The sequence below is a fragment of the Typopeltis vanoorti genome, chromosome 12, assembly GCF_054136105.1.
Source record: "Typopeltis vanoorti isolate ZY-2024b chromosome 12, IOZ_Tvanoo_1.0, whole genome shotgun sequence".
Taxonomy (NCBI): domain Eukaryota; kingdom Metazoa; phylum Arthropoda; class Arachnida; order Uropygi; family Thelyphonidae; genus Typopeltis; species Typopeltis vanoorti.
Genome location: NC_143560.1, coordinates 62430240 through 62452416, shown reverse-complemented (window position 1 = coordinate 62452416; position 22177 = coordinate 62430240). Strand labels below are relative to the sequence as shown.

The following is a 22177-nucleotide window of genomic DNA, read 5'->3' as shown; positions in this document are numbered from 1 at the left end:
CATATCCTTAATAATAAATAATAATAATTTTGTTGTTCACTAGCATTAACATCACATACCTATCAGCATTACTCAAACGCTGAAATACTTGTTTCTTGGATTCTGAGAAGCTTCGTAGACGGGAGAATGAGGAAGGTTTTGTCTCCTCCCATGATGAGACACCAGGGAGCAGCGAGAGTGTTACAAGTATGTTGAAAATTTAGGAGAAAACAGAATTTATGTTTTCTCCTAAATTACAAAAAGTATGCTCCTACTTGCAAAAGGGCTTAACTGTAAATTTCGAAATTTGAAGTGTACACTGACAGTGAGCCTTACAATATAATTCGTTGCATTTGTCTTTCTCATATGATGCAAATATCTAAAAAGAAAAATTAAGAATTATATTCTTAATTTTTGTGGTCTGTTATTTACATTGTCATTTTCAACATTAGAATCTGTTATTGCCTAAATAAAGTCTAAAACCAGTTCACTTAAAATAATTACAAAGAAATATGTCACCCAAAACATTTTTTTTTTCATTTTTTCCTTTTTTTAATTTCAGGAGAGATATCATCGTATTGATTGAATCTTTGTAACTAATAACAGTTCATGATCCAGCGTCAATATGGAAGAAATGATTGTTCTTCTTACGAACTTCTTCAGGAGAACTAGTATCATAAAGTACAATCACGTATTTGCTTTCCACTGTGAAATAACTTTTGGAATGTTAATTTTGTTCAGCATCATTGTGTCTAGTTTTCAGTTTTTTGAAATTCTTGCATCTCCAATCCAGTGTATGCCTGTAAGACTGCAACCAAAATTTGTTAACCAGTACTGTCTTATTTTGACCACTCACACTGTCCCAGTAGCTTGGAATCAACGCGTAGGATTAAACATACCCTACCCAGGAATTTCGAAAACAAGTGAAAACGTTACCCGCACATACCACGAATATTATCAGTGGGTAGGCTTTTTCTTACTTATTCAAGCTATCTTGTTCTATACTCCCTGCTTTCTATGGAATATTTGGGAAGGTGATTTGCTGAACTTCCTTGTACCACAAAAATGCCTTTTGACTCTAGAGAAGAAAGCTAAGAACAAAGCAGTCATCGTCGAATATTTACGCTGTACTTGGGGAAGCCACTTTTTTTATGTCTCTTCATATCTATTTTGTGAATGTTTAAATTTCTTGAACGTTTTTGTGCAAATGTATTTAATACAATTGTTTCTAGGTAAAAATTATTTTACGTTCGGTATTTTCATAAACAAGAGAAACATAACCGACTTAAATCCACTCATTGAATTCTTCCCTCTAATTACCAAGTGCTATTTTTACGTATATGGAGAGACGGGAGAAATCCAAAAGTTCGATACGTTTTGTCTTCTTGCTGTCAATAATCTGAATTCTAAGATTTACATATTTCTCTGGTACTGGTTTGTAATTTTGGGTATATTGTCCGGAATGGTTCTTGTGTACCGCATAATCATCATTGTTAGTCCTCGTTTCCGGTTTTTGCTTCTTTTTCTTCGTGTTGGATTTTCAGATCAACGACTCCTGCATGACGTATGTCGCAGAGCTGCTCTTGGAGATTGGTTTCTTCTTTATATGCTAGCTAAAAATATGCATGCCGTACTCTACAGTGACTGTATTAATGAGTTGTACTCTCATATGTACCCTAAGGAAAAGGAAAAAGTTGCTTAAGTGAGATGCAGTTCTATTATTTCATGAACTGATTGAGTGCTGCATCGTATTAATTATTATTATTATTATACATGCAACAGCTTACATAATAATGGTGATAATATGTAATGTATAGATATGCCTGTGAAATGTTAAGAGGTTTATACTCTCCGTGATGTTGCCACAGTAATTTATTTGTGTAATTAGAAATGAAAAAAAATGTTCTAAATAAAAATTGATATATTTATCTTAATATATGTTTATATTTACTTTTATCAAGCTGTACATTGGGAATTTTAAAATTTCTGAGGAATAGGAAGATTTGCATTTCGATCAAATTTTTCTCTTTTTTTCCCTTTTTTTTTTAATTGAAATAATGTTCTGATGGGAATATTATTTCAATTAATGATACAAATATATATATATATATATATATATATATATATATATTTGTTGTTGACCCGTTTTTTTTTTCTTTCTCCATTCTTCTTTTTCCCACGAAGTTAGACAGTTCTTCTGCAAGTTTTTATATGATTAATTTTGATCAGACTATTCATAATTTATTTCTGGGTACTGGAATAGCATGAAAATGTTACTCTACTACGCCTTTACTCAGAAGAGCTCGATATGCTTTCTCTAGAGCAGTGTTTCTTAAACTTGTCTGCCCACGGCCCCACTACTTGACAAAACATGTAACTTAGAAGCTCATCCTTTACCTTACCTTTGCCTTTGGCATAACATACACGGCCTTTTTATTTTTCAGTGGAAAATTAAGTATGTGTGTGGGGGTGGGGGGGAATTAGGAAAGGATTTCTCAGCGTACCATGGCGACACAGTGGCTTATTTTATGTACCACTATACACTCGCGTGTGGCAAAATATTGCTTAAACGAATTGTATAAAAGAACTTTTTTTTTAATTAATAGGATTCCATTCTAAACTGTATTTGAAAAAGTACAAACTAAGATTAATGTGTGTGTGTGTGTTAATAAAGTTTTCTCACGACTTACTAGGAAAGTCAAGCTGCCCACTAGTGGGCCCCCGCCTACACTGATGAGAAACACTATTCTAGAATAACGTTTTCCCAAGTCACACTTTCGCGACAACCTTATCTGAGTGCTCTCTTAAGGTGCGATAATACGAAAACTCAAGACTATAAAAAAAACTATTGTGGATTCAATATAGTTTACTCAAAAACCACTATGAAGAGAAAAATAAGTAATTTGAATACAAAACAACTTATAGATAATAATTTGAGGAATGGAGCTGCTTGTGACCAGACGCTAGCACAGGGATTTTAGCCAGTGGTTCATTGCAATTTGGTTTAATAAAAAATTAATAAAAACAGAAAAGTACTTAAATATGATCATATTGCACTCTTAATGATTAGTGTGTAGACCGTGCTTTTTTATATCGAGCAAATAATACCACACGCGTATGAAGGCTATGTTTGTTGCGAATCTCTTCGCTCATTCCTCGGCCGATGACGCTATTTCGCTACTTGGATAGTGAACCCAAGCTATCAGTGAATCAAAATGTTTCAGAGAGAGAGAGAGAGAGAGAGAGAGAGAGAGATTTTAGCGGGAGACCCTATTTTTCCTTACCAAAGATCGAGCGACTCGAGAACCGGCAGAAAAAATGCTTACAAAAAGGTTTCTCTAGTCGTCGTCGTCGTCGTCTCGATAAGAACTTATGTGGCTGTTTCTTCGGGCGCCTTAGCGCTGTAGAAACTCTATTTCCACCGAGCTACACTGGCACTCTTCTCTTTCTCAACTGCTTAATGGACCACTTAGGTCTAATGCTGCCATCGCTGGGTTTCTCAATCTGCGTTTGTGAAAGATTGCATCTGGTGTAACGTGTTCATTCAGCTGTTTTAAAATTTTCATTTCACATCCGTCTATCGTGCTTCATGCGAGTTAATTCTTGCCAGTGTTACTTGTAAATACTTGTTTGATTAACTGATCAGCTGCTCTCCAGACGTGATCAACCATTCGATTCTCTTACTTTTTTATAAATGATTGAACCATAGACCAGGTTTTGTAATTCTTCATTATGTCTTCATTCATACCAGTGTTGATTGTAAGATGGTCCAATTGTTTTTCTCAGTACTTTTCTTTCAAATGTGATAATTTACTATTATTTCCGTTTGTTGTTGACTACGTCTTACAACTGTGGGTTAGTAACTGTCGTTACCAACCTAAACTTAAGATGGCTTAATGGAGTTTTTTCTCCATTAAGCCGTCTCCATTTTCTTGATAATATTCTGGATTTCAGGAGTTGTAATATTGTAAAATATCCAGGATATTTTACAATTGGCTTAATTTCTCTCTTTGTGTATATTCTTCGGCACTAATATCAGTAATACTCTTGATGCATATTATTGTAGTTGTTACTGTTGACTTCTAGATAGTTAAAATTATCCACTTGCTCAAAGATGTAATTATCAACAACCAAATTGGATTGTCATGATGGGTACTTGAAACGGACATTCGTTTCCTGGGTTATGACAAGTATAATAGACTCACTTGTTTTAATTAAATTATTTAGGTTATATAACATTCTGAACAGAATCTCCAAGGATAATGCTATCATTAGAAATGTTCTTCCCGTTCATTTTATTCATTTTTTTTACCCTCATTTGTTCATTTATTCCTCTAATGACTTTTTCCAATGCCGGAGTTGAATGGGGTCAGCGAGAGAGAGCATCTCCCTGGCGAAGCCTAGAATTTACCAGTATTTCAAAACTTAATGAAGGTTCCCATCGGAAATGTACCTTACAGAAGGTGTGGTCATTACATACTCGTATCATATTTTATATACTTTTTGTGGCCTTCTGAAAAAGTTCCTGCACCCTATTGTGTATTTCAATGTATATTGTCATATGCTTGTTTATAGTCCACAGTGGATGGGTTATAACGTCCACTTAGTACAGTATTGAATCAGTGTTGGCATTTCCTTTGTATCTTTCCAATGTAATTTCCTGTTTAAGGCGGACTTCTTGCTTTTTCAAACAAATAAGTGTTAAACTAGCAATAAGACAAACTGTCTCAAAAATATTGTCGTATAATCCTCTGATTATAAATGTTTACTATAATGTTTGGACTCTGTTAAGCTTATGCTGGGTGTTCTTAGTGTTTCATTGCTTCTTTTCAAGCTGGTGTAACATAGAAAAATGGCTACTCCGTTTATCATCTTCACCGTTCATAGGCCAACTGCAGTTATTACTTGCTATTTGCGCTAGATGTTTCGCTTGTGGTTGACAAAAGCTTTTAGCTTTTGTCACCTCACCCACGAGCGAGACGTGTTTTTTAAAATTGAATTTGTCATTAATAATTACTACCAAATAGTCTCACTGACTTCTCAGTGTAAGAAAACCATAATTGGTTATTTTGATGGCTTTTGTGAAACACGAAGCATTTTTAGTCTTTATCCTGTTAAGCTACTTTCCTCTTGCGTGTCCATTCTGAAATTTTACAGTTCTGTTCTTTGCCGTTGTTCTAATTGTAAGCCATCGCGTCCTCTAATCACGATCATTATACTATCTGCAAAAGCTTTAAGTATTGTTTCAGTCGTGTAGGGAAATCGAAATAATCACAATGAATATTCCTCCTCGTTTGACTTATTTGGTGTAGATGTGCTTTCCATTATCATGGCTTCCACTCCATCTTTAAAATAGCCATTTGTTATGTTTAATACTACTTTTTAACCATCGAATCCCCTTAACTGATTAATTATGGTCGGCCATCATGCAGCATCGAAAGCGCCTTGAACACAGGGTGCCATCCCTAAAACATTGAAAAAACATCTAGAAGCACTCGAGTTAGATGGATTAAAAATTGGGCAGCTGCAAAAGGCCGCTTTGTTCGGCACAGCTTTCATTTTCAGAAAGTATTTCCACAACTCATAGGCCCTTGGGTAGGGCCCGAATTAGTGGAATATAACCAGCCTTTTCTTAAGACTGAGGAAGCAAATCAAGCTTTGATGAATATTATATGTATATATATATATATATATATATATAATTTTTAAAAAAATGTTTCTTGTGAATTTTTTAACTTTCATGACAGCGCCCACAATAGTCGACCAGGATGTATAAATGCATACTGATTACGATTTAATAACCCTCTTGAATAAATATAATGCACACTAGTACCATTCATAAGACTAATTGTCTCTATTTAATGACTTCTTCATATCTTCTTTTCTGGGTTTAATTATCGGAATGATAATAAACTTTAATTCAGGAAAAGAAAAATGTTCTCTATTCAAGCATTCATTCTAGACGGTCATCTGGAATTCATGGAATTCAATAAGCGTTCTTACACGCATGTCGCTAGTTATCCCGTCTTCGTCATTCCATGGTTTGTGGATTTTAATATTGATATTTCATTCGACTTAAGACTAAATGTAAAAAAGAGGAAATCTTTTGAAATACTTTGTCTACATATTTTGTGAATTTCTTAGTCTCGTGATCATGAGGAAAAAATTAATTCTTCATGAAAAATGCAATTTCTGCTAAATTATTATTTTTTTTTTTAGTATAACGACTTCGGTTTTTATATATGTATAATTGATAACATGAGTGCTTTTTCATTTTTGTCTGCTGCTAACCAAGGATTATACGAAGTCGAAACATTAGAATTTTTACCATGATTCCGTTTTCGCTTTTGTAATTTCGGATTAATTATCATAATATGGTATATATTAATTTATCGCTAGGCCTTTAATCGTGATTATTATAAGTTATTTAATAATGTAAGTGCGTTTTCTTAAAACTGATATTCTTCTTCTAATATTCTGTTATTCTTCATCCCACCAAGATTTATTGTCATCGATCTTTAACTTTATGTTTTGAGTGTTTGATCACGGAATTTTTTTTTTTTTTTCAAACAGAACGAAGTTCAGAGGCGATAAAGGCTATATCTTCCTGTACATGTGCAATTGTTTGTTAGTAAAAATGGAATTATCCTTAAGATCAAGTTTACAAATTCTCATTTCACTGCTTTTTGCAATCTGGTTGAGCTTGATTTTCTTAGTGATACACTCGAAGCTGTGGCAGTATTTTGACTCGTGAATTACATTGAAATTTTGTGGCTAATGATGAAATTTAATATATGAATTAGACAACAACATCTTTCATCTTTCTCAATTTCCATGCAGAAATCTCGAATAAAAGAATCATTTACTATTGGCACAAAGGTTTTTTTTTCCCATGGTTACAAAGTATATTATACTTAACAAGAGACTACATTCTTGATTTAATCTTTTACCCAACCGTAAGCAAAATTTGTACGTGACGTACCTTAACGACTGTTGACTTCAAATCAATTGCCTCAGTATATTTTGCAGTATGGGATAATAACACAACTAATGTGAAGTCAACAGCCCTCTATGTAGAAGTAGCCTAGCATGAACATGCTTCTGTGCTTACTCTTTCGTGAAGGATTAAAACAAGATTATAATTTCTTGGCAAGTATAATATCCTTTGTAACCAAGCAAAAAACTTTATATCAATAGCAAATGATTATTTTATTCGAGTTTTCGGATATTGTCTGATGGAACCACCGCCCAGTATCCTGCACTGATTGTGAGTAATGCTTTAGGTGATCCTTCGAATCACTCACTGAGGTTAGAATGATCTGAAGGATCACCTAGTTTTTGAAGAAAACCCCATTACTGGATGGAATCACCGCTGTATATCCTGGAGTGATTCAGGTCAGCAATATTGAATTTAGAGTCGTCCTTTCGGAGATCTCTCAGTGAGTTTAGAGTGATCTTTTAGATTACTCAGAGTTAAGGAAATGACTTCCCTATCTAAATTTAATAGGAAGTCGAAAAGGTCTGGGTAGCTAACCCTCCCATAATGCATAGCAATATACAATATACACTTGGATGAAGGATTCAAACAAGAATATAATTTCTTGTCAAGTCTAATAATCATCTACTATTATTAAATCAATGAAACTGCTTTCATTGCTGTTTTCAAAGGATTGAATATCAGTGCCGCCGTTAACATGATTCCGTTTTCGCTTTTGTAATTTCGAATTAATTGTCATAATATAGTCGCTAGGCCTTAAATTATTATAAGTTATTTAATAATGTGAAAGCTATAAACTTCTGGATTATTTTACTCTGTCATTCGTGCTCTCGTTAAAGCAGAAACACAATTAGACAGTACTATCCATTGAGCCACGATTTTTAGTGAATCCGCGATATTTTGCTCAGTTTTCATAAGTCGTATTTTATGTTAGTCTCCATGTACACTCTGACAACAAGAGATATTTTACTTGCACGGTGCTTAACTTCATTGGGTTTGCTGTTAGTGTGTTCTTGTATTCTTTTGATATGTCGTTATGTAGTAGATCACTGTCTTTATTTTCTTTTCTTTAGATTCGATTAAAAGTTCTCTGTTATTCATATTTTTCATTTTTGTAATTCCGATTTTGAGTTTTCTGATATCTGTATTATTTCTTTTATGATATTCTTGGTATCATCCTGGTTTAATTAAATTAACGATTTAACCATTAAATTATGTAACTCTTATTGAAGCAAGAAATGTTTTCAGCTTCATCTTTGTATTTAATTGTTGTTTGAGTTATTTCATTCACTGCTGATAATATATCTTGTTATTAAGATTAATGACAAAATACTACTTAAGGGCTTTCTCGAACTCTATTTCGTTGCCTTCTACCATTCTTTGCATTTGTTCAAAGTCAAAGTTTAATTTCATTTAAGAACAAAATATAAGCTAACTTTATTTAGTTTTGCTGTTCATGCCAAGAAGTAACGGTTTTCCATTTTTTTCCATTTCCTCTGACTTTCACGAAAGACTGGAGGAATGAATGGCATGTGGACTTTGTCAACTCCCTCTAACAGCGAAGGGATTTTTGCTCTCTGTTGCTAATTCTTTGCTGGCATAGTACGTTAGTAGAGTAAAGTGTGGCCGAACACTAATATCAGTAGCTCATGTTCAAGCCAAGAAAACAGAGTGAAATAATAAGTTTTTCAGTTATGAAAAAGGGAATAAATTACTCGCTACTGGAAGAAACACGAAACAAGAAATAAGTAAGCACTACATTCATTTAACTTTCTCAATCAGAATCACATAAAATAGACTTTAATGACAGTTAAACAAGCGCCTGAATTTATAGGTGCGTAGTTCCACTCTTTCTTTGACATATGTGTGCTTGAGTTGAAATCTGAGCACGGGTTTTCGTAGTATGATATACTTTTCTCTTTCCCTATGCAGTAGACTGTAGGTTCTAATAGATCGCTTGTAACGCTTCTTGGAGTCCTGTTGAGGCTGTTTTGTGTGATTATATTATTATTGTTATTATTATCTGAGATAGGTACTGCAACTTACGTAATAAACTCTTGGAGGTTTCCGAAGTGTCCAAAGTGCTCTTCCAAGTGACTATTCCGCAATTAATTCAAATTATAATGTTAAAAAATGTCTTTCTAAGTATGTCCGATGAGTACACTACTCATTCGTTACTGACGTTAGCTTCTTAGTTTTTTTTTTTTTTTAAACCCTGAATAGCAGAGTACCATACTCCTAGAATTATACGGATCATCTACCATCCTTTTCCTCTTTGGAAATGTTTCGCTAATAACTAATGAACTGCATATCCACCGAATATAATTAGTTTGAATTATCCTGTGCTGTGTGTTAGTGAATTCATATTATTGTTTCTTTTGCTGAAAGAAATCTGGATGTAGGCCTAGTAATAAGTACTAGTATTACGCGAATTCCGCGAGTTCTTCATCCGTCTCTTATTATAACTTCCAACAAAATTTGGAAGTTATAATAACAGTTGCTGTTTAGTTTGACTTATGTAATCTGTTAGATTCATTTATGCAAAAGCAATTGCGTTATGCATCTGTATAATTTATTTTATTTTTCAATTTTGTTCAGTCTGTTTCTTTTCATTGTATTCTATAAAATATAAATTCTTTTCAAAAGTTAATTGTCTTTTATTTTTTTCCAGCTCTGTTTTCCTTTCTGACCATTATCGCCAAGCATTTTTCACTCGGTGTTATTAAAAGATATTGTGAACAGTTATCTTCTACCATGTTTTTTGTGTTTAAGTTTCTGATTCCTGTGATCTTCAAGAAGGGCGCTCGGATTGACAGCGCTTTCTGTTCGCTCCACTACAAGTTCACAGCTCTTCTACTGCTCATCTTTAGTATTATGACAACTAGCCGACAGTATATTGGAGATCCTATCAACTGTTTACCTTCAGAGGACGTTCCTTACGAACTTTTGAATTCTTTCTGTTGGGCCCGCTCCACTTTCTCATCTCCATCAACCTGGAATGTCACTGATGATGGTCGCTATCCAGGTACTGGACATTCACCAGATCCTAGCCAAGATATATATCATACGTACTATCAATGGGTACACTTTGTTCTGTTTTTGCAAGCTATTATGTTCTATTTACCTCGCTATTTCTGGATACTGTGGGAAGGAAAACGAATAGAAAATTTGGTATTGGAACTTAACATTCCTATTTTGGATGAACATACAAAAAGTACTAACTTAGCTCTGCTTCTAGAATACTTGAAGGCACACTGGACTAAGCATGGGCTTTATTCAAAATACTACCTTTTACATGAAGTTTTGAATTTAGTTAATGTTATTGGCCAGTTTTTCCTTGTTAATATCTTCTTACATTATGACTTTGTAACCTTTGGTCCCGCTGTAATACGCTACTTGAGATTTAAATTGCGTTTCATAGATCCCATGATGATGCTTTTTCCTCGTATAGCCAAATGCACTTTTTATCAGTTTGGTTTTGCAGGTAGCATTAAAAGCACAGCTACCCTGTGTTTGCTTTCAATAAACATTTTAAACGAAAAAATTTACATCTTTTTGTGGTTCTGGTTCGTTATACTGGCTTTCATCACTACCTGTTCTGTTTTCTACAATATACTCATTGTCCTATTTTGGCATCTTAGGTACATTCTCTTGTATACGCATGCATTTATAGTACCTAGATATGAAATTAAAGCGATATGCAAAAAGGCCAGTTATGGGGATTGGTTCTTATTGTATTTGTTAGCTAGAAACCTGGATGCTATTCATTACAGAGATTGTATTCATGCTTTGATTACGATCTTGGAAGAACGAAAGATGTCATCAGCTCCTTCACCTAAAAAAAACAGCATCAAGAAGCAAGAAGCAGCAGCCAAGAAAATAGAAATAGAAAAATTAGCATCAAGAAAACAATCAGAAAGTTAACTTTAAAATATATACTTGTTTATGGAATTAATGTGAATGTTATTTTACTGTATTCGAGATCCATGACTAAATCAATACATGGACTGCAAGGAACTAAGAATGTGATTTATGATGATTTCTAACAATGCCACATTATATTTAATTGGAAATTAAAATTCATACCAAACTGAACTAACAACAGCACTTTTTTTGTGTGTTCTCAAAATATTTTTGTGTAAATTCCATGTCCAAAAATTAAATAATTACTAAGTTGCTCATGTCTACATTGTTTTGTCCACGTTTTTATTAATTCGATTATTAATACGCCTGCTATTTAGTACCTAATATCTTCTCTTTCCAGAAATCACTAATTATCCTTATTGAAATACAAGGATAATTAGTGATAATATAAGGATAATTATCGAATATACAATATACGTTATCTAATATCAGCTCAACCTTCGTTTTCCTTGTTTGCTTTCTGAGGATGGCATATACCAACTAGAAACAAGCTAATATCTCTTACTGACTTTCTTATTTCTTTCAATTCTTTATAATTGTCTTTCAAATTTAAAATATTTCAATACGTATTAGTCAGCGTGGTTAGCCGAGTGGCTATGCGCTTCGCAACCATCTGCCTGCGAAAAGAGTGTCCTGGGTTCGATTCCCATTGCCGACGTGAGGAGCTTAAGGATCTTTCTCAGATATAGCCAAGTTAGCCGGGAGTGAACTGCAGGTTTTTTTCCTCAGTTTATCTAGGGTTTTTCATCCTGCAAGCAGGCAAACCGCCCTTGAGAACTCAACGCTTCTACAGATATAGGCATAGGGCTGACCACCTTATCCCGTGAACGGTTGCGATTAAATGAATAGAAAATCATAAAGACACTTAAATGTGTATTATAATGGCTTACAAATTTTGTTTTCGAACTACTGCATGTTTACTTCCGATAGTTCAATCCACAAACTCAAAATGTTTTAATATATCATTACTTATAATTCAGTAATATGGCATTCCTTTTTACAAATTATGCTCATTAATAAGTATATCCAATAACTATAAGACCCTGTTGGTCTCATACAAAATCTTATCACCATTTTATCATGCATTTCAAAATTTAATGCTTTCACGAATTAAAAAGAGAAAACAAAGAAAGAAAGATACGGACGAGTATGCATCTAGCACAACAGATCAGCAAAAGAGAAGCTCTAAAATGAAGATTATGCTTTCGCTATCATTATGTTATCGAATATTGTGTAAATATCAGATTTCTCATACGATTTCGATACGTTATGTGTGATCTGTTTCCTCCAATCTACCGTTTTCTACTATTGTCATTTTTGCATGAGAAGTAAACCTTTTAATTGCTGTTGTTTAAGAGAGAGAGAAAGAGAGACTTATTTGGTTAGTTTCTTTTAACTTCCATATTACTCGGTATTTTAACTAGCACAATTATTCGGTAGCATAGCGAGTGCGGTGTCGTGATTTGATTGTGGCTGCTTGTGTTGGCAAATGCGTTGACTATGATCGCTGATTGGAATCAGGTTTTTTTTTTTTTTTTTTTCACCCGCCAACTCGGGATTTTCGTCCCTCAGAACAGGCAAACCGGCCCGTGAACACACACGGATCTACAGTCATAAAATACTTGAAATCCCTCATTGGAGGGCTCAACCAGTCTTAAGGGACGGTTGAGGAAAATTGGGGGGGTACTCCACACGACAACAACAACAGTCAAACTCAAACCGAGTAGAAAAGGCGTCAATTCATAAACATAATATATTGCTATATAACCTTATTTGCTTCTGCTGTAATTCCAACTAAACAAAACCTAACTTTCAAAGGTTTCGGATTTTTCTTTATCTAATTTGGTGCCACTGACAAAAAGAGAATAGGACGTGGCTTATTTTTGGTATAGAATAGCTTAGCCTCAAATGTGTGCTGTGCGCAGTTCCATTTCTGTATACTCAGTGGAAGTTATGACCTGTCTTCCAAGACTCTCAAGTACACTTTTCTTGCACAATAAAGTGTTAAAAATATGAATTTAAAAAACTGAATTGATCAACTGTGTTATTGCTAACTCAACTTACCAATCCTTAGGTTTAAATTAGTTTGAACGTTGTCTTATATATCGGTTGGTCTTTTGTCTCATTCCTCTCTTATTCCATATCAATTCATTCAACTGGCTTCTCACCACACCATTCTTACTTTTTCTATATGTATTTCCTTATTTAATTGCTTTTTTTTTCACTAATAGTTTATGCTAAAATACATAAACTATTCTATAGATTCGCCATTGCAAATATATGCGATATTGAGATATTCTATTTTTATTCCTATTTTCGGTTTAGCACCTCCATAGCTACAGCGCTATTGATTCGTACTTAGTGTACTTCGACGGAAAATCAAACACTTCAGGTCATTTTAAACATTTATTAGGGTGGGCAGGCCAGTTTGCAGTGGTATCACCATATACGAATGCTATTAGGAAACGTAATAACATTCTACCATGTCTAGAAATATCGTTAGGTGCCATCATTTCGGACCCATAAATAAAAGAAAGGACTGAACGAACTTTCCACGCCTCTTGAAAGTAACTTGCGGCAAGCTGATAAGTGCATCTAAACTAATAATAATAATAGCGATTATTAAGAAATTTAAGGACACTTTCCTCCGATCGTGCATACGTGCTCGACCTGACCTAATTGACGCGCAGAAAAAGAGAACAAAGACGTCGCCAAAATGAGACAACAGTTGGGTCATTGACTACAAACAAGAAAAATAGTGCAGAAATCAAGTGCTCCACTACTAGCCACCACGGAGACCAGTTTGCAGGCACTGCATAGAAAATGTGCAAAACACTTGCGGTCAAATATATGTCCCAGAGAGCCTTGCATATCCACTTCACCAACATCCGTGGCCCTCAATTCCAACCGTAATAATATCCACTGCTACATCTGCAACCTTCCAAACTGCACACCTTTTAACTCCTTTCGACTCAAGGGTGTCGTCTGCGGTCAAATTCATTTGCTGTCTCTATCATTCCCCTCATGCCACCAACTACTCTCAGCTCTTTAATTTCCTCTCCTTAGAAATTGATTTTCTCCAGTTCTCGCACTTTCCCAACATCGAAATCATCCTCCTAGGAGATTTTAATGTCTACAACACCAGCTGGTTTTCCTCTTCCAGTTGTACAGATCCAGTAGGCAGAGATGCTGAAACATTTGCCATCACCAACAACCTTACAAAAATTATTCACATGTCAACCAGAATAGCAGATAACCCAAACCACTCCCCAAACACCCTAGATTTCTTCCTCACGAGTGATCCTTCCAAATACACAGTGAATGTAGTGAGTCCCATGAGTAATTCCGATCACAGTCTAGTGTTCGTCTCCTCCCCCATGTAACAACGCTTACACAACCACTCCGATACAAGAGTAGTTTGGCATTATAAGTGCCAAGTGGGGGCAGTCTCCGTGACTTCTATGCCTCATTCTCATGGTTGGACTATTCATCCCGGCCTTCCGATCCATACATATGAATTGGAAGGCCGGAACGTATCATTGAAATAATCCTTACTAGCATGGAAACATACATTCCCCTGCACTACTCTGAACTGCCATCTCCTAACTAAGCTATGGTTCTCCAAAAGATGTACCAAAGCTGTACAAATAATAAAAAATAAAAAAAAAATCAAGCATACCACAATTCGCTTACATCAGGAACTCCATCCACCTTTAGTATTGTCCAAATGGCAGGTGAGCCTTCTAGTTCTCTTGCCAAAGCAATTGGTCATAACTTTGTCCAACATTATTCCCACCCTTATCATACTCAGATAGCTCTATTGCATCATCACCCACATAAATAGCCAATCTTCTGGCTTCGCACTTTTCCCCCATAACTAACCATAGTAAATTCCCCTATATCCTTTCTCCAGAAAGAGATAAGAAAAATGTCCAAATTAGTCACAAAAAAATATACTGAATCTGATGGCATTCCTCCAATTGTTCCGAAGGTTTGTACATCAGAACTGACTCCTATTTTATGTCGCTTGTATGTGCTCTCTTACTCCACTGGTATTTATCCCACATCTGGAAATTGGCCTATGTTCATCCCATTCTGAAGAAGAGTGGCAAATCACTGCCATCAAACTCTTGTCTTATCTGACTCACCTCAGTACTATTTAAAGTAATGGAGGGAACCATCAAGTCTCTCATCTCCACACTATCTCGAAGGTATCCAGCTAATAAACGACCACCAGAATGGATTCCGTCGATGCCGATCAACAGGAGATCTTCTAACATATATATTACCTATGGACAAATGCCATGGAGAATTTTGGTGAATCCCAAGGTTGCACTTGATATCTCCAAAGCTTTTGACTGGGTCTGTCAGAAAGGCTTACTAAGCAAAATTCCGCCATTTGGTCTCCGGACTTCTTTGGTTGGATTGCCAGCTTGTCTGGACGCATACTATATGTGATGGTGGATGGTTCCTTATCCTCTCACCATTCAACTAATGCCGGGGTTCCACGAGGTTCTATTCTCTCACCAACCCTCTTCCTTCTGTATATCAATGACCTACTTCAGTTGACCTCCAACCTAATACACAGTTTTTGCAGATCACGACACATTACACTCCTCTCTTTCATTTGATAAACCTTAGTCTACATAGCTCAACTAAATTTACAGAACACCGACCACCCACTGCCCTCAATTCTGATCTCTAAGCCATCACCAACAACCTTACAAAAATTATTCACATGTCAACCAGAATAGCAGATAACCCAAACCACTCCCCAAACACCCTAGATTTCTTCCTCACGAGTGATCCTTCCAAATACACAGTGAATGTAGTGAGTCCCATGAGTAATTCCGATCACAGTCTAGTGTTCGTCTCCTCCCCCATGTAACAACGCTTACACAACCACTCCGATACAAGAGTAGTTTGGCATTATAAGTGCCAAGTGGGGGCAGTCTCCGTGACTATGGGTTTCAGATAACCTCGTCAATTTCAATGCTAGTAAAACCCAGTTATGTCTTATTTCTCACAACAACAACAACAATAAAAATAAATAAATAAATAAAATAAAATAAATAATTTCTGCCAGTATTATTTTTGACAACACTCAAATTTCCAGACAAGATGAGATTTCTCTTTCTTGGAATCACCTTGACATCGAGCCTCCCCTGGCCTAAATACATCACAACCATTTCATCCTCAGCTTCTAAAAAACTAGGATTTCTCTTTCGCTCAAGACGTTACTTCACCTCTAAACAGATATTAACCTTATACAAATCGCATATCCACCCAGCTATCGAATACTACTCTCACATTTGAAGTGTGGCCCCTAAGAGCTCCCTCAAAATGCTTGGCTCAATACAGAGGAGCGCAATTAGATTTATTAATAACCCATCTCTTACCAACTCACTCCTCCCATTTTCGCACAGGCGTTTGGTTTCCGCAATATGTGTATTCAATGAATATTTCCATGGCAAATATTCATCTGAAATAGCATCAATAATTCCTCCCCTCAGTACCAAGTCTGATGAACACATGCATCTGCCACCCAACATCCCTTCGCAGCACACCTTGAAACCCCCAGAACAAGTTTCTTTTCCTCTTCCTTCTTCCCTACTGTATTGTGGAAGTATTCTCCCCTTATGTGTTTTCCAAGGGACAATATATACAGACTTTTAAAGCAAATGTAAACAAGTTTCTCCTTTCTCAACCCACTACTAATACTAATATTCTATAGGTTGATTAACTAACCTCTCATGTATGGTCAACATGAAGAAAAAAAAAGTCAGGGTTTCTTAGCTCTTAGCACACCCACAGTACTGATACTTGTGTGCTATATGCTAAACAAGCTTTCGTGGGTGGGATTTACATTACAAAAAAAAGCAAATTTATTAAAGTAAACTTTGCTTTGGAGGGGGGGGGGGGAATAAGCATTATTTTATTTTTAACTTTGTACGTTTTTTTTTTTTCTTTCTGTACCTTTTTTGTACCTTTATTTAGTTTTTACATAATCTGTAAACCTTGCTCTAGGAACTTTTTAACTTGCTAACATGGAACTTTTTCAAGGCCTACAATAAATGGAGCAATGGTCTTACACCAACGACGATGAAATTCATCTCAAAATCTCTTAACAACATTTAAAAAAAAAAATTGTAAAGAGATTTGAGATGAATGTACCGTTTTTCGTTTTTGGAGAAAATATATCACTTGCTTTATATTCAGGTTATAATTTCCACCATCGATATTAATTGGTTTGCCTGACGGGACCCTCTTGGAATCTGCTCATGGCTTTATAATGAAAGTTTCATTATCCTTTCCTGAATGGATAATCTAATTTTGGAATTCTCTATATGATGAAAAAAAACATTATAAGGACTTTTCAACTGAAGGTGAGTTCGTTGGGCTTATACGGACGTGGAAAAGTTTTTCCTCTCTGAAATTAAGTTTTTCATCCCGAAAACACGAAATCTAGGGGAATAATACATTGGTCTTTTAGCTGCTTTGGTCGTAATTTAAGAAAAAAAAATTAAAAAAAAAACATTCCTGGTATAGAATTTTTAGATGCGTTTCGCAATTCTGTCGGTTGTCTGTCCATCCTCGCAGTTATAACAACGCTGCTCTGGCCGAACAGATTTCAATAATATTCAGTAGCTAAAATCTTTATTAAAATTTCATCTGTTATTTCAGTTTAGATTTAAATTGAATCATTTTAGTATCAAAATTAAGCAAACCACATTTCTCTTCCTGTGATAATGAATGGTGTCGATAGACAAGAATATTTTGATGTTTTTTTTCCCATCCTATTGTAGAATAAAATTTTATTTGCTCTAGAATAAATTTGTTTGAACTATATGCATTGAACTTATTTAATTACTCTGTTCTTTCTGATGAATGGTTGTTTCCATTAAAACAAACGAAATAAGTGCTTATAAATGTTCCTCTAGTACTGCGATGGAAATCTCGCTTATGTTTCCAAACCAAAGAGGGCATCGTTGCTACCAACTGCAATGCAATGAAGGCGACTTTTGTTTAATGCGTTTATAAAAATCAAGAGGATATTAAAGCCAGCATTATTTCAAAGCCGAATACATAAACTATGAAAGTTTAGTATGAAATTTGACCAGAGAGCTTACGGGAATACACTCGTCGGCCGGCATTTACGAGTGCCCTAGCCGGACCTTATAAGTAGCACGATCGCTAGCCCAAGCGTCCGTATATTCACCTCCTATCGGTCCATTTTGATGTTTCACTGGCCTGACAGCTGTTTCAAATTGGTTGGTTTTCGTCAGAGACTTTAAGAGAGCAAAAACTCCCTTTCAGTACTAAGGACCTTGAAACGTCAGAGAGGTGTATTTTTTGTAAGCGAATTCTCTGTCTGTGCGTAAAAGTATTTACTAAAATAAAGAGCCAAAAAGCTTCTAAAAGCTAAAAGAACCAAAAAAAAAAAAAAAAAGATCCAAAATGCTCTCCTAAGGTCTCTGACGAAAACCAACCAGTTTGATACAGCCGTCAGGCCAGTGAAACCTTATCAGAATGGACCAATAGGAGGCGAATATACGGACGCTTGGGCTAGCGATCGTGCCACCTATGAGGTTCGGATAGGGCAACTCGTAAATACTCGTCAATGCCGTAAGCTCTTTGGTCAAATTTCATACGAAACTTTCATAGTTTCTGCATTTGGCTATGAAATAATGCTGACTTTAATATCCACTTGATTTTTATAAATTTTGCATCGCCGAACTGAAGCCTTTTGGCTCTTTTGTTTTAGTATAAAAAAAAAAAAAAATTCTTTAATGAGTTTGTTGACATAAAAAAAAAAGCTAGCCAAACGTTGGACATGTGCCATTTTACTTTACCTTGAGAATGAGTTCATTTATGTTAATTTTCATGAGATATATAACGATATTTTCTTTAAAAATATTACAGTTCAGAGCGTGAGGTGTGGATAGTAATATCACGTTATGGAAACAATCAGAGCAGCTTCCTAGCATTTTCAGATTTTTTTAGCAATGAAGCACTTTAATGAATTTTTAAAAAATCTTAAAAATGTAGAAGAATTGCTTAGTACGAAGAAATTTAATTATGGATTAGCTCTGCAGGACCGATTTAGCTCCTTTTTTATTTCAAAATATGTTAGTAGGGATGAGATTACCTGTAATTACATACAAAAATTTGAATAAATTAAATCTGTCTGGAGAGATCCAGAGCAAGATAGTTTGCATTTGGTTATTCCTCAAAACGTTTTCTTTGTTTCTGTTCTTTATTTTGTTTTTCTCTAGGAATAAATAATGATCCGAAAGTAAACGCCAGAAGAGTTGCAGTTCTTGCTCCAACATGCCATTAGTGGAAGAATTTCGCCTACTACACGAATTTACCCATTTAGATTCTGTATCCAAATGCAATGTAGTGTTTAAACTCCATTACCAACTGACCTTCATACTTCTAATCGTATTCAGCGTCACCGTGAGCGGTCATCAGTATTTTGGATTGCCTATCGACTGTCTTCGTGTGCCAAGAATTCCAAGTGACCTGCTTAACAGATACTGCCTTGTGTTCACAACATATAGTCAACCAGCAGCTTGGTATAAGGTTGTTGGTAAAGAAATTCCATATCCAGGAATTCAACAGGAAGTTATCAACGAAATCCGTATATACCACACGTATTATCAGTGGGTTCCATTTATCTTGTTTATTCAAGGCATCATGTTCCACGTTCCGTTTTATCTATGGAAGATGTGGGAAGGTGGATTACTGGAAATTCTTGTACTGGGTTTTAGCTGCCCCATAATGGCTGCCGAAAAAAAAGTTGTCAACAAAGTTCTTCTAGTGGAATATTTACGCTGTACCTGGGGGAGTCATTTCTTTTATTTCACTGCTCATCTGTGCTGTGAAGTTTTAAACTTTGTGAACGTTTTTGGACAGATGTATATTATCAGAAGGTTTTTGGAGTTTGAATTTTTCCAGTTTGGTGCACAGGTGGTAGCATATGCCAGAAATAATATTACAGATTTGGATCCAGTAATCAAAGTGTTTCCACTTTTCGGAAAATGTGAATTTTATTCGGCCGGACCTTCAGGCGAAATAGAACAGTCGAATACAATGTGTTTCCTCTCTGGTAATGTAATGAATTCGAAAATTTACATATTCTTGTGGTTCTGGTTTGCAGTCCTTACATTAATAACCGGCATGAACCTTATCTACCGTTTAGCCATCATTCTCATACCTTATACGCGATATTATCTCCTTCATTTATGTGCGGATTCTGTAGATAAGAAAATCTTATATCGAGTATATCGCAAAACTGCAATAGGAGACTGGTTTATTTTATATATGCTAGCTAAAAACATGGACTGTCTTCACTTTAAAGACTGCATTGGAGAATTCTACTTTTATCTTTACCCAGAGGAGCGTAGAGAAAGTAATGAATAATATTACTGTTTATATGTCAGTCAGCTGATTATTCAAACCTGCATCTTGGTCGTATTTATATAGCTACTTTTTGAAAACTCAATAAACTTTTGTTTCAAATAAGTTTCAAATATATATAATTACATTGTCAAATAATTTTCTGCTTTTATGTTGCGACGCATTGCTATCCTTTATTTAATAAATGTTCTAAACAAAATCTTTTTGGAGTCTCTTTTCTCTTCGTTCTGGTATAATAGCGAATTTTTGGTGAAACGTTTACTACTGATACCTGCTTGATTTTTATAGTCTTTACAATATGATAAACACATAATTCGATTTGCAGATCGGTAGACCGATAAACTGATAGTAAAACAAAGTTGAATGATATTTGGGGATATTGTATAGTATTGCAAGATGAATTCTATCCCTCCCTCCAGTCAAGAACAGCTAACCCAACTTCAAATGAAAACCCTGATAAATGTTCTTCGCATCTAGACGGGATTTGAACCCAGAAATTTCCTGTCCAAAGAACTTCATCAAAACAGACTAAGATAAAGAGGCTCTTAGTTTCATTCCAAGTTATTGCTTAATGTGTAATATTTCGGGCAATATTCCAAATGAATTTGTGGTTGCAGTACATTCTACCATGGCACCCACATCCTAAAGAGCCCCCCCCCAGGCCAGGATTTATGGCGGGCGCCCTACCTGTCGCTCAGGTTACGAACAACGCATTGCTATACAGTCTACAGGGTTTAGGATCAATTAGTTTAAATGATAACACAAAAGTAATATTTATTTAAGAAACTCCCAACATATACATAATACAAACTAATAATAATATTCAAAATTACTTCAAAGTATATTTTCTAGCTTTTGTCGAAGTAAATTCACCAATAATGTCAGTAAAATCAACTCACTTAGCCAAATCATTTTATGCACAAAATTGCAACGTGATTAAGTTGTTCATGGCTACTTACAAAGTTTTTGGAATTCTTGAAAGCTGATAGTTCGTACTATCTCTTGCCGCATGTTGTTTTGAGATTACTCTGGACCAAGTACTAGGGTCATCACATTTTATATCCGATTTTTCAACAAGGCCTGCAACTGAAGCATCAACTGTATCATATTCTTCCATAGTCACTCCTCCTGCAAATTTTTCACTTGCGGCCTTTTCTTCCGTTGCAAGAGGTTCACATATAATAGTCGCTTGACTTTCGCCTGCTTTATGAGTTTCGATTTGACATTGATATTCTGTTTGGATTTCAGTGTCACAAACATTATCACCACCTTCACTATGATCAGTACTCTGGGAACTATGTCCTTTTCATTTTCAGATTTTAAACATTTTGTTATGAATTGACGACCTCGCGATGCTTTCGATTCTCTCTCTCTCTCTCGGATTTAAGTTTCCTCTTCTGCGCTCTGTTTGCACTTTGAATCAGACATTGGGATTTCATTTATTTTAACCAGAACGTCTTCGCTTGCTTGAGAGTAATTTATTTAAATGTTTTTAATATCTCAAATTTGTATGATCTGCAAAAAATAATAATTAAGTTTGTTGCATACAAACAATCATAACTAAAAAAGCTTTATATTTTCTTTTACTTACGAACTAGCAACATTTTAATTCAAATAAGACAAATTCTTCTCAAATAAAGAATTTTGTAGAAAATTTTCAGTTTCTTGAGATCAACTTTGCCAACTAAAACTATCAAATGAAGCTTTCTCTTTTATGAATAAAATAAAATTCTCTCAGCATCCGTAGCATACGCAACGTAGGCATCGATAGGGTAGTGTGCCTGTAAAGTAGGCATTGAAACGAAGGCGTGCATAGAAAGCGTGGCGGGCGAACGAAAACCGAAAACTAAACTA

The 22177-nt window shown here is 35.3% G+C and overlaps 3 protein-coding genes across 3 annotated transcripts; all 3 read left to right on the top strand.

Annotated features, from left to right (window-relative positions):
* Window positions 1-604: 604 nt before the first annotated feature.
* On the top strand, window positions 605-1681 carry LOC150100835 (innexin shaking-B-like). Its single transcript, XM_090401916.1, has one exon. It carries the CDS (start codon window positions 605-607, stop codon window positions 1679-1681), a length of 1077 nt encoding a protein of 358 aa, XP_090258042.1.
* Window positions 1682-9661: 7980 nt separating this feature from the next.
* LOC150100834 (innexin inx2-like) lies at window positions 9662-11098 on the top strand. Its single transcript, XM_090402067.1, has one exon. It carries the CDS (start codon window positions 9731-9733, stop codon window positions 10898-10900), a length of 1170 nt encoding a protein of 389 aa, XP_090258193.1. The 5' UTR covers window positions 9662-9730; the 3' UTR covers window positions 10901-11098.
* An 8133-nt stretch (window positions 11099-19231) lies between these two features.
* LOC150100833 (innexin inx2-like) lies at window positions 19232-20326 on the top strand. Its single transcript, XM_090401915.1, has one exon. The coding sequence runs from the start codon at window positions 19232-19234 to the stop codon at window positions 20324-20326; it is 1095 nt and encodes a 364-aa protein (XP_090258041.1).
* Window positions 20327-22177: the final 1851 nt, after the last annotated feature.

Bases quoted from the DNA above. Each gene is read 5' to 3' on its own strand.
- LOC150100833 (XM_090401915.1), top strand. From the start codon at position 19,232: ATGCCATTAGTGGAAGAATTTCGCCTACTACACGAATTTACCCATTTA.
- LOC150100834 (XM_090402067.1), top strand. From the start codon at position 9,731: ATGTTTTTTGTGTTTAAGTTTCTGATTCCTGTGATCTTCAAGAAGGGC.
- LOC150100835 (XM_090401916.1), top strand. From the start codon at position 605: ATGGAAGAAATGATTGTTCTTCTTACGAACTTCTTCAGGAGAACTAGT.